This window comes from Coenobita brevimanus, chromosome 79, assembly GCF_032717465.1.
Source record: "Coenobita brevimanus isolate Jiangsu-jjx chromosome 79, ASM3271746v2, whole genome shotgun sequence".
Taxonomy (NCBI): Eukaryota; Metazoa; Arthropoda; class Malacostraca; order Decapoda; family Coenobitidae; genus Coenobita; species Coenobita brevimanus.
The window spans coordinates 30,578,443-30,592,404 of NC_137032.1; the positions used below are offsets into that span (position 1 = coordinate 30,578,443).

The 13,962-nt window shown below is 42.6% G+C and overlaps 1 protein-coding gene across 1 annotated transcript; it reads right to left on the reverse strand.

The window, feature by feature from the left end:
• Positions 1–8,779: 8,779 nt before the first annotated feature.
• LOC145409070 (zinc finger BED domain-containing protein 5-like) lies at positions 8,780–12,908 on the reverse strand. The gene is made up of 4 exons (XM_080279618.1): positions 12,894–12,908; positions 11,554–11,716; positions 9,586–10,297; positions 8,780–9,470 (listed from the first exon to the last, which is right to left on the reverse strand). The coding sequence occupies exons 1-4, from the start codon at positions 12,906–12,908 to the stop codon at positions 8,780–8,782; spliced, it is 1,581 nt and encodes a 526-aa protein (XP_080135744.1).
• Positions 12,909–13,962: the final 1,054 nt, after the last annotated feature.

Genomic DNA, 13,962 nt, shown 5'->3' on the forward strand with positions numbered 1-13,962 from the left:
TTGTCCCTTGATTCCTCCTTCTTGCCACTTGGTTCCCTCTTCTTGCTCCTTGATTTCCTCTTCGTGCTTCTTGATATCCCTCTTCTTGCCCTTTGGTTCCCCATTCTTACCCCTTGATTCTCTCTGCTTCATCTTGATTCCCTCATTGCTCCTTGATTCTCCATTATTGCCCCATATTCCCTCCTCGTGTCCTTTGGTTCTCCCTTCGTGCCCCTTCGTTTTCTCTTCTTGCCCTCACTATATGTCTGTATCAATGGTCTGTTACAGAGAACAGTACGTCAGCCTCCCGGCTCTTGCCGCATATTCATCCCTCATCAATATATCACTGCCCTATACTCATGGTAAATGGAAGTGGTGGGAAGTGTGAGAGAGAGAGAGAGAGAGAGAGAGAATATGATAGGGATTAAGTGGGTGGTGAAAAGGATGTGTCTGTGCAGGATGGTGGGGGGGGGAGTGTAGCGGGATAGGTCGGTAGTGGTGATAAGAAACACTGCCTGTGTCTTTGCTGTACCTGTCCTATCCTCCTCCTAGTCTCCTTATGGCCTTTACCCTCTAGCAGTGCACCGCAAGATGACGTACCACAGCACTGGTCTGTTGGTGGAACTGAATCTGAGACCGTGAGGTTGTGTGACAACCACCCCAACAAATGCACCGAAACTCCCGACTGATTCCTGACACGGACTATGAATGGACAGTTAAGAAACGTATTGGCAGTTCGGGTTCACAACCCTCGTTATTCGCTATTGAAATGACATGTAAATTGCAGACTAGAAATAGAGATGGAGGATTTGAGGACAAGATTAAAGTTGTAGATCTGCGGAAAAGGGTGACGTGGTGATGTTAGTTTTCAGCGGGAGATTGATATGGATTTAAGAAATCAGATGCTTTCAGGCCTCTGCTCAGATCTCATAATAGAGTTAGATTACCGAGGCGAGAGAGAAGGGGAAAGATTGAGAGAACTGGGAGAGATGGAGGGAGAAGAAAAAAATGAATACGAAAGAAAGGACTTTGTGGGGAAGATGTGAGGGGAAAAAGAGCTGACTATAGCAGCACTCTTATTTTAATGACGGAGAAATTGGTCTGTAAGTAAAAAAGGGTTTGAAATATGATGGGTTCCATGAATTTGTAGTGGTTTACGAGTGTGTGAAATTTACAGGTACTACAACAAGATGAGGCTGTCAGAGAGTGCAATACCCATGCCCACATATTAGTCTACTGGCTGGACATTTGACTTTGCAGGGTGACTTGACCTCCGAACGATTGTTCTCTAAGTCATACTGCTTCATTCTTGTCTGGTGCTTAGCAAATTTCACTAAGTTTGGTCGAAATTGGATTAACACTATTTGATTTACGTGTAACCTTCCATGTGAGCTTAACTTTAACCATTCCCTGTTAGTTTTATCTAAGAATGAATGCTCTCAAAATGGAACTGCTTCACTCTTGCCTGCACCTTGACCCTTCTGCTAAGTTATCTCCAAATCAGAAGATCATTTTGAGTTGACCTTGCCTTGCGACCTTGAGTTTTAATCTTCCCTATGACTCTGACCTTTGACTGAATGTTCTCAGAATCGATTCTCTTTGCCCTTGTATAGTATTCTGAACAGTTTCGAAAGGTTTGGCAAAAACCGGATAAAAATTATATAAGTCATCCTGGCCGTCTGTTCGTAGACAATTTGGAAAAAGAAACACCGATATGGGACTTAGTGCGTATTGACGTTTCACCTCACGGCTTCCTTAGAATACAATTGCTGAATATACACTATATTAATTTCTTGTATATATACCAGAAGGCAGTGGGGGTGTGAGGGGGGGTAGAGGTAATGGGAGAGGAGTGGTAGGGGGCAGGTAGGGTAAAGGTGAGGTCACAGGGGGAAAGGGATTGCAGATCAAGGCATTAGGTAGAAAAGAAAAGAAAAGAAACAAGGGACAGGTGAAGTGGCAATGTTATCCAGTGCCAAAAATATGCCAGGGCTATCCGGTAGCATGCAACGGCTGAGAAATCCAATGATGGGACACGCATATCCTGCCCAATAACAATACCATCAACAACATTACACGGTTTGTAAGAAATTCAGGAAGTGAGGTAGCATTTAAGAAATCTCAGACAGTTGGTGATCTGGTCAGACACAAGGTACGAATCAGCAACACAGCCGGGAGAGGTGTTTACCCCATTCCATGTACGTTATGTGATAAAGTCTACATTGATAAAACAGGGAGTGATTTAGAAGAGAGAATAAAAGAACACAAAGATCCAATGAGACGGTACAACACCAACAACGCATATGTAGCTCACAGATTTAATACAGGTCATGTAATGAAATGGGAAAATGCAAAAATTTTGTACAAGGAAGCAGACTTAAAAGGACGCAAGTGTCTTGAGGCACCTGTAATAGCATGCTCCAATACCACTGAACAGAATAGTGGATCCGATCACCTATTAAATTCTGTGGCCTAATATATTGTCAAAAGGAAAGCTTCCTCAAATAATCCCCCCACAACTCAAAACATCACCCTTTCTTCCCTCCAGCCCCTTCCCCATCCATCTCCATCCCCTCTCTTCACCCAGCTTCTTAACCACCTATACAACACTGCGCGCGCGCGCACACACACACACACACACACACACACACACACATGTGCTGTGATCGGCAATCCCTTTCCCCTGTGACCTCATTTTCCCTGCCTGAACCATTCCTTCCATCTCCCAAAGGGCTTCCCACTTCACCTGTCCCTTGCTTCTTTTCTTTTCTTTTCGTCCTTGTGCCGTGATCCGCAATCCCTTTCCCCCGTGACCTCACCTTCCTTACCCTACCTGCCCCCTTTCCACCTCCCTTCCAGTCCTCTACCCCCCCCTCACACCCCCTATGCAGCTATATATACAGGAAATATGGTGCCTATTCAGCAATTGTATTCTGAGGAGGCCGTGTGGCGAAACGTCAATACACACTCCCACAGTGGTGTTTCTCTCTCCAAGTCGACCTGGCCATGTGACCTGGACCTTCGAGATATTGTTCTAAAATAATAAGGCAGTCCATAGGATTACCCTGAACCCTTCTACCAAGTTTGTTTTAAAAAGAATAAAAACTGTTTGAGATATTTTCTCCACGCAAAGGCACAGGGGTCAACCTTTGACGTTGCCCTGTGACCTTCGCCTTTACTATAATTGTTCTCAGAATTGAATCCCTTGGTTTTTGCCTGACCATTAACACTTCGTCTAGTTTAGTTCATATCAGATCCTTGAGTTTTCCTGTTACCTTGGCGTTTGACCTTTCCCTGTGGGCTTGACCTTTGACTGATTATGCATATAATCAAATAATTTTATTTTTGCCTTATTCTCAACCCTTCCCTTCAGTTTGGTCTATCATCATCATCATCATCCGAACCTCCTTTCCCACCCTAGGGCAGGGTATCTTGTCAGTTCCCTAGCCTCATCGACTTTCAAACCTCTCTTCCTCACACACTCATCCACCATATCGCTCCACCTTCTCCTTAGCCTACCTCGCCTCCTCCCTCCTTCAGATTCGCTCAGATGTACCTTTTTCTTCACATTTTTGTTATCCATTCTCTCCACATGACCATACCATCTCAGTACACTCTCTTCTACTCTAGTGTCCACAGACTTCCTCACTCTGCATCTTTCATGAATCACATTATTTTGTATCCTATCCACTTTCTGTACTCCACATACATTCCTCAACAATCCCATTCCCACTGCTGTCACTTTTGATTTTTCCTTTTCATGCCACACAATAGTCTCACATGCATATGTTAGAGTTGGCACTAACAATCCTTCATGTAAGCCTGGCACAGCTGCAACACTCAAGCCTCTGTTTCTTATCAAGGCCTTCATAGGACCAGCTACTTTCCATCCTTGCGTCACTCTACTTTCCACTTCGTTTGTACATTTTCCTCTCTTTTCTATCACTGTACTCAGGTATGTCAACTCTCTCACCAATTCCAGTCTCTCTCCATTTGCTGTAACATCACACTGAGAGTCACCTTCTCTGTCAGTAACCATCACTTTACTTTTTTCTACATTTACTCTCAGGGCACGACGCTCACAGACATCAGTAAAACTCTACACTAGTCCATCAAGTTCTTGTCCGGTATTTGCAAGTACTATTGCATCATCAGCATGCAACATATGTGAGATATTCCTTCCATCACCATTCAGTACCAACGCCATTCCTTTCTCCATTACTCGAGTTTTTATTTCTCTCATCACCCCATCCATATATATATTGAACAATCATGGGAACATCACACAGCCTAGTCGCACGCCCACACTGATCGAGAACATTCACTTAGCTGCCCATTTACCCTCACACGTTTTTTTTTTTTTTAATAACAGAACGGGGGAAGGAAAAACAAATGAATAAAAAAAAATAATCCATACACCAGATTTCTGGTGTCCTCTATTCATAAAATATCTGTAACAGTTAGACTTGAACAGCTGTGGGTTGAAATTTGGAGGGAAACAACTTTGGGGAAGCGAGTTCCACAGAGATGCAGTTCGGGGAATGAAAGAATTCTGATAGGCAGAAGTTCTGCAATATGGCTGAGTGACATTCCAGTCATGAGCGCCACCAGATGCCCGTGTAGCACGAGGGAAGGCATGGAGAGGTGGCACCATGGACGCAACTTCGTCTGAGCATTTGCCATAAAAATATATGTAAAATAATGCAAGGGAGGCAATATTTCTTCTTACTTGCAGGGGAAGTAGTTTATATATTTAATGGCAGGGTTGTTAATAATTCTAACAGCTTTGTTCTGAATTTTGTCTAGTTGTTTTAATGCAACCTCTTCATAAGAACATAAGAAGAGAGGATAACTGCAGTAGGCCGGTTGGCCCATGTTAGGCAGCTCCTAGAAGAGTAACTGAACTACTAGAATGAGATAAGGATAGCAAAGAAGAAGGCTCTCCCCCACCCTCCAAACACTCCAGCCGAAGCCGGCAGGAAAAAGTCAGAAAGAACACCACGCAGTATAGAAAAACTGGCGAGGACATTTTACAGGAAAGTGTGAAAGGAGAATAGAGACTATCATAGTGTAACCTGAAAAGGAAAACTTATGAATTAGTATTGGTTATAAGATTTTCTTTTTTCTTTATCCACCCCTTATTTGTCATATGCTTATCTAGCCTATGCTTGAAACTGTCCATTCCACAAGGGTGAGCAATATTCAAGCTGAGAGTGTACATGACTCTTATAAATTATAGCTAACTGCTCATCAGCGAAGAAGTTACGGACTCTGTACAATAATCCAAGTTTCTTTGAGGCGGTTTTAGCAAGTGATCTAACGTGAGAGGTCCAGCTGAGGGCATTGTTAAGTGAGACGCCAAGAATTTCAATACTTTTGGAGATGGGAATATTAGTAGCACTGAAGATAATGTACGAATCTAGCAATATCTGTCTATTAGTAATTTGTATATACACCTGTATTTAGTTTTACTAGCATTAAAAGCGACAAGGTTGTTTTGTCCCCATTCACTGATCGTAGATAGGTCTTGATTTATGGAGATGGCTGTACTGAGTTGAGAGGTAGAGATATTAGACGTTGTAAATGGGTGTCTGAATGTGAATGAACTATGTAGTGTTGAGTCATCTGCGTATGAGTGCATGGGATTGTGGATGACAGATAAGAGATCATTAATACGAACCAGGAATAGGGTTGGCGCCGAAACTGACCCCCGCGGCACGCCGGCATTAATTGAGTGGAAATTGGAATATACATCATCTACTTTTACTCTTATTTTCCTGTCACTAAGATATGAAGAAATCAAAGGAACAAAGACGTTAGTCCATAGCAAGGGAGTTTGGACAGCAGGGAACTGTGCCGTACTCTGTCAGAAAGCTTTAGAAATATCAAGAGCTACTGCATGAGGTTTCTCCATGTAGATCAATTGATTGATGGATGGTATGAGTTAGGAGATTGAGTATGTCAATGGCGGATCTTCCGTGGCGAAAACCATATTGTCTATCACTATTTAAGTTGTTGGATTCAAGATGTTTAACAATGTTCTTATTAATTAAAGTTTCAAATAACTTACCAAGAGAAGATGTGACAGCTATTGGTCTGTAATTAGAGAGGTCAGAGGAACTACCATCATAATAACTCCTGACGGCATCTAGCAGCTTACCATCTACACCGTACATGCACAAAACCTTCCACAGTTCATCTCTGTCTACTTTGTCGTTCGCTTTTTCCAGATCCATAAATGCCATGAACACCTTACAGTCCTTCTCACAAGCCTTCTTCACTATCTGTCTTACTGCAGATATTTGATGCCACTCCTAAAGCCACCCTGTTCATCACTCGCGAGGACTTCTGATATATTTCTTACGTTCTCTATAATATCTCTTTCTTCCATATACCTTCCCTACCACACTCAAGAAATTTATGTCACGATAATTCTTGCACTAACTTCGCTCACCTTTATTTTTGTACAGGGATACAATCACAGCCTTTTTCCACTCTGCTGGCACAGTTTCACTCATCTATGCCTTCTTACATATCTCCAACAAGCACTTCATTCCGCTCTCTCCACTACACTTAATCATCGCTGCATACACCTCATCAACCCTAGCTGCTTTCCCATTTTTCCGCTGCTTTACTGCATTCGTTCCCTGTGCGAGTGTCACGTTTCCTGGCACTGCATTCCTTCTCTGCACACCCCCAAAACTAATCATGTTTACAGCCGCTCTGCTCTCACTAATCCCATTCATCAGGCTTTCAGATATTCTTTCAGTCTGGTCCTTACTTCATCCACATGGGTTAATAATCTTACACTTATCCTTCAGTTTGCTCTAAATCGGTTACAAAATGTTTTTGTTGATTTAGTTCAGTGGCCTTGATGTTTAAGCTTCTGTGCTAAGAATAGCAGGTTTAGTTCTTGTCTGATCTTCAGCCTTTCTACAAAGATTGGTTTAAATCGGATCAGATCCCTCTGAATTATTTTACCAACAAACATACTCGTGGGTTGAACTTTAAACTTTCCTTGTGACCTTTACCTTGGACTGATTGCTATTTGAACTGAAACATTTCATTCTTACTAACACTCGGCCATTCCCACAAATTTCGTCAAAACTGGATAAAAACTGTATAAATTATTTGTGTTAGGTAATTATTTGTGTATATATTATTTGTGTTAGGTAATGGGCTGTTCTTCATTCCTTACAGTGTTTACGTCGTGCCTGGTTAATATCAGATGAAAATTATTTGAGTTAGTTTGTTCAAACAGACAAGCAGACAGACAGACAGTCTTACACAAGGTGAGTAAAACACACTACCCCACTTTCCCTAGAGTGGGTATAATAGTGACATGAGAGTGAACATACACTGCATTACATCTGGTTCATATGCTCTGCCACTCCATGATCAAACTTATTAAATTAATAGGTTAACACTCTCAGGCTTCTGTGAGTAATTCTTGGCAGATCATATTCATTTGTTGTTAACTGGAATAGAATCCCAGAGTTGCCCCAACCATGAAAGAGTTAAATGTGATGGTATGATCACTGCCACTCACCTAGGACTCACTCGCAACTGAATAAAATCGTCTGCCGTTAGTTTAGATAAAGCACTAGAGTTGTCCCGACCATGACAGGGTTAAAAGTAACATTATCACTCCCAGGCTCCTGTATTCACCCTTAACCGAGTAAAATCGACTACCAACAACTTGAATAAAATAAAAGAGAAGAAGCAACCATGAGACTGTTAAGAAGTATGTATGTGTAAGGGAAAACTGTAAAAATTATGAATTAGGAGAAAGTAAAAATGAAAAGCTCGCACATACAAGGCACTTTTCGACGTAGGTCGAAATAAAGACTACAGAGAATATTAATGAAGGAGCAAAGGAATAATTATCAAAGTAAGTTAACTGAGGTAAGTTTGAATGTGGCTTCACCAATGTTACCAGTCCCACAACCAGCACTTAACAGAGGCACAATGGAGGTTTACTTGTTTATGACGGTCGTTACTTGGCTTTGCCGAGGCAATTATCAGGTTTACAACAGGTATGGAAGGACAGGTATGTTTTTATCATATGTACTTAGTAGCAGTAGCTAGTTCACATTATCGCGGAAGATTTTATATAGCTTAGAAGAAAACCTTGGAAATCACTGGGCTGGAAATAATATTCATTAACTCTTTCGACCTTGAGACGATCTTTACATTTCACTTCGGCAAACACCAAGCGATCTTATTCAGATAATTAGAGACCATGGGGTTGAAAGACTTATAATAAGTCTTCAATAACCCTTTTCAGCCTGTGGACGTAACTTGCATTTTATTTGGCCTTCTTGCTTTGTATCCTCATCTTCAGTACATGGAATTAGATATCAGAGACAAAGTGTTCTCATTAACAAACACCCTCTAGAGCAGTGGTTCCCAACCTTTTTCTGATTGAGTACCACCTGGAGGTCCCATACAGTCGCCTCGTACCACCTGGTTCCAGAAAAACTCAAATCGATAAGATATCAATTTATTCACAAGTAGAACACACAAATAAACTAAAAGCAAAGTACACAATTTAATGCGAGGGCTGCATCTGTTTCTTCTCCACCAGCTGGTCGATGCGGGGCATAACTTTGCTCACACCACATCGGAAATCATGCCCGGGCGCAGCAAGACGGTTCCGGCTCTTTGATTTAATGGTCATCATGGTTGAGAACTCCTGCTCGCACTCCCACGTAGAGGGGAAAATCAGTAGCTGGGGAACAGCATGACGAGCTAGTGTGGGGTACGAGGAGGCCATGCTTACCCAGAAGTTCATAGGAGATCATTCCTTGTGCTTCATCTTTGCTGTCTCATCAGCCTGGATATCTGTGAGCTCCTCTTGTTCCCCGGTCCCGACAGGCAGATCGGCTGGATCAACGGAGAACGGATGGGCGATGTAGGCACAACATGTCACGTCCGGGAAGTAATACATCAACTCAGTCTTGAGCAGTGAGAGGTGATGGACGATTTCTTGGGAAAATTGATCATTGGGCTCGCTCTCAAGGGTAGTCAGGAGTTTGAACATTCCGTAGCGTTTCCTTTCCACGTTCTTGATCCAGAGGTCCAACTTCCGAACAAATGCTCCTAGCTTCAAGATGAAATCTGAGACAGAGCAGTTGGGCCCTTGGAATGACAGGTTTAAGTGGTTGAGGGCCCCAAAAATGTCTGAAAGGTAGGCCAACCTTGAGATAAACTCCTCGTCCTCCAGATCTTTTTGAAAATCGTGTTTTTTCTCCATGAAGAATACGAGGAGTTCATCCCTCAGTTCAAAGAGACATCTCGTTGTATTCCCCCGGGAGAGCCAGCGAACCTCAGTGTGGTAGAGGAGACGTGTGGTCGGAGCCGAAATCTTCACAGAGCAGTTTGAACAGCCGAGTATTAGGGCAGATGTTTTGACGAAATTCACGATTTTGATAACTCGGTTCAAGCATGATAACAACTTCGGAGGGAGCACCTTAGCGCAAAGGGCGAATCTGTGTATGAAACAATGGACAGTGGTGGCGTTTGGTGACAGCTTTCACATGGGCCTGAAACCCTGACTTTCGACCGAGCATAGATGGAGCCCCATCTGTCGTGCATCCGACTAACTTTCCCCAATCCAGTTCATTCTGCTTGAAGAAATTGTCCAAAACGTTGAAAATATCCTTTCCTTTTGTTGTACTGGACAGTTCTTGGCTCAGCAGTAGCTCAGTCTTCACAGTATTATTCTGTGTGAAGCGGACGTAGATAAGTAGTTGACAGCAGTTGGCGACGTCTGTCGATTCATCGAGTTGAATGACAAACCCAAACTTTGAGGCTCTCACTCCTGCAATCACTTGGTCAGCAATGTCGCTTGACATTTCCTCGATACGGCGCTGTACAGTGTTGTTCGAGAGGGAAACACTCTCCAACTTCGCCACCGCCTCCTCTCCAATCACGTGTTTGACCAAGATCTTTGCCGCTGGCATGACGAGAGACTCTGCAATGGTATGCGCCTTCATGTTTTGGGCCACCAGAAGAGCGACTTCATAGGATGCTTTGACAATCCCTGCCCCTTTCTGGTACATCTGGCCAGTCTTGTCCAGGCGCTGCCGCTTCACGTTCTCACCAAGTGGCTGGAAGTAGGTCTGATCTTGGTCCTTCTTGTCCGCGTGGTTCGTCTCAAGATGACGTTTGAGTAGGCTGGGTTTCATGGACTCATTGGAAAGAGTCTTCATGCAGACCACACACTGCGGAAGAGATTCTCCTCCACGTTCGATTGCTATGAAACCATACTTTATGTATGTTGGGTCATACTTTCGCTTCGGCATGTTACCAAATCCTGTGGAAAAGAAAAAAAATATGAAAAATAATTAATCAAGAAATAAATAAATATAGAAATAGAAAAAATAAATAAAGATACAATATAACAACAAATGAAGGGAAATACAGACGAGGGCTTCTTGGTTACTTACTTTACTAAGTGATAAGACACATACACGTCCACAGTATGGAGGCAGCGGGATAACTGCCAGCACCAGACGCCAGTGGACCGTTACGTGACGTTATAATAGTTGTCAAGTGCTGACAACTAAAAATCACACATGACCCCGAAAGTGCTCGCGTACCACCTGGAATGCCCTTGCGTACCACTAGTGGTACACGTACCACAGGTTGGGAACCACTGCTCTAGAGGAACTCGAGGACTGTTACTTTTTGTTTCCCTTTGTACTATAACAAATAAATGCCAGACGATTTTAATCAGGGTAGCCTCTGCTCTTTCTACTGTAACTTGGCCTAAACTGACTTATATCACGTATATATCATTACCATCATCATCATCAGTATCTCCGGTATGACCCGCGTTACCACCAATAACATCATTACCGCCACCATCATCAGTATCAATATCGTCACCATCCTTTTCCTCACCTTCACAACCGTTCGCCACGAAGGAGTACAAAGGAACGGAAACAGCAAAAGACCTGCTGGTCCTACCGTAGCTGTTTGTTTTAGGGAAGATAATAACTAACAAAACAATTATATGTTTTGAAAGACAAGGATCGAAAACCAGGAAATGTTCTGGTATAACAGTGCTGTGTATTGTTCAGAGGGGAGAATAAGAAAAAATGTTTTGATATCACAGTGCCGTATATTGTTCAGATGGGAGAATAATCATACCCACATAAACACTACTATCTTATGTGGTTATTATTCTTAGATGCTGGAGAGGGACGCTTTCACGTAGTGACACCGATATGGCCGGGCCGTGGAGCTGCCTGGTTATACGAACTTACCTCAAATCCCTCCCTATTCCCTCACCATTCTTAAGTTACTACTACTACTACCACTACTACTACTACTACTACTACCACTACTACTACTACTACTGCTACTACAAGCAGCCTTATCACAAATGTACCCACATAAACAGCATCATTAATATACAGATATAGTTCTTCGTTTCACCATAGACTGCCTCTCCGTAATTTCTATCACTATCTGTTTACCTGTTCAACTCCTTAACCAACACTGTGACCATCACTACTATCATCATCACATCTTCTTTCCTCAGCTTCATAAGCTTTCACCTCTCACCATAAAATCCATCATCATCATCATTATCGTCATCAACTTTTTTCTCAACTTCACAACCTTTCACCTCAGTTTCCCCACCATCTGTTGCTTCTCCATCTGTTCCCGCCATAACCAGCATCCCTTCCAGACTTCTTACTGTTACCACCATCTTCTCCACAGCTTGCTGTTCCAACAGTACACATGCCTTACAAAAACAATTAGCATCAGTCAACATAGACTCAGCTTTGTGATTTAGTGATTAGGATGCCCCAGTAGGAGTGACGGCCTCGCATAGCTTCGATCCCCAAGAGGTTACTGGAGATTTTTATCACCGCCAACGAATTTGGATGAAGGTTATGTATTCAGCCGTGTCTATCCGTCTGTTTGTCAAGAAAGAGTTCATTAGCTGTTGCAAAGGGTCCAGATCCGGACGCCCGAATAAGTTACAAATTTTATTTCGTGGGCAAACGTATGCTTTCTCTGATATGTGGCAGGGTAGACTAAGGCCTAAGAATTAACTGACTGTGTGAAAGGGTAAAAATATTCTTCTTTTATGTGAGAGGAATTGCAGCAGTGAATCATAAATTTAATTGCCTTTGAGCTTATTCTTTCAAACTGTAATACTATCAAGGTAAATAGGTCTGCCATTTGCCCTTCAGTGTGCTGGACTATGGTAACCTAGCCTCAGGCGCCTACACTTAGACAGCATTTATGTCGTGCTGTCATTCATATACTTCATGTGGGTCTGCGTGTGTGTGACTGGTGAAGGCCCCATCTCTTTCTACACGGCGAGTCTGTGTACAGCGTCGTGACAACACACACACGAACACATTATGGTAGAAAGAGCTGCTTGTATATGTGTGTGTGTGTGTGTGTGTGCGTGTGTGTGTGTGTGTGTGTGTGTGTGTGTGTGTGCGCGTCGTGACAACGCACACACGAACACATTATGGTAGACAGAGCTGCTTGTGTGTGTGTGTGTGTGTGTCAGAGACTCCTGATTCAAAAAGGAGTCGGAACTGGACACAATCATTTGACCACTTTTGCTCAAGTAGTTCCTCCAACTTTATCACAAATGCATGTTAATTGCCTTTAAAACCAGCACCATAGCAACAGTATACAACTACCTCCACCATTCCCATCATAATATAACAATCAGATCCTTCACTATAAATGCATAATAATTTACTTCTTCACTAGCACCGTAACTCCCATCATAACACAGCAATTATATCCTCCAGTGTACTTGCCACACAGCAATAAAAAAAACATTGTTCCAATGTTCATCAGTTCACCGTCAACCTCAACACCACTGCACAGTCACCACCAACGTTCTCTTCAAAACTGTTTAGCTATGATCCCACCTTCTCCAGCACCATCATAGCAATACATCTTGCTGCATAATCAACGCAGTCCCTACCTCTTCGACCGTCATCACATCCTGTTCACAAACAAGTATCTCCACCAATACACACACTGCTACAACCAAAATCATGAATACCACAGCAACCATCGCTACCACATCCGCCACCAAAGCACAGTCATCCCCATCATCATCACCTCCACTACAATGATGTGTTTAACCTGGTCTAAAGCTAACATCTTTGTACTGAGTAATAAGCTGTAGCAAGACTCTGACAGTAAAATATGTCACTGGTCGCGGAAACGTGCTACAGTATGAAAGGATGTTAAACTACAGTATTCATACACTGTATTAACCAATGAGCCACAAGAAAATTATTAGATTAAAGTGGACGAACCAATGAATTACAAAAATATTTAAAAATTTCTTCTTCCCCTGATCACCCAGTATTTCATCTGGAGACCTCGATGTAACTTAGGCTGTTGTTAGAGCACTGAACTGAGTAAAAATTGTCTGCGTAAATAACTCTCGTGCAGTCGGCAGGCATTATATCAGAGCCATACACTCATTGTTCACACTCACGTTACATTCAGCTGCGCGCACACACACACACACACACACACACACGAATAAATAAATCAGCAGAAACACCACGAACCTGACCAAATCCACTAAAATAATCCTTGGGTAACCCCTTGCATATAATGAACACTCTCTCTCTCTCTCTCTCTCTCTCTCCGTTCTTAGACGAGAAATAGTAGTGATATCGACCCGGGGTGCGAGGGAAAGGAACAGAGAGAGAGAGAGAGAGAGAGATTAGGAGTGGAGCAGGAGTAAGAGGAAAAGTGTACGGACGTTCCAACTATCTTTAAGCTTTTATGAGGAACAAATTTGTCAGAATCTTGTGTCATGCTCCATGTGTCATGCTGGTGGAATATACAGTATAGATCGTATTACTAAAACTGAGGGCAGGATGATGTAAGCAAGTTCCTATTTTAAGACGATCGGTGTCAAAACATGGTGAAGATAAATGTTAGACTTCATTCTTCTGTATATCACGCAATCAGCAG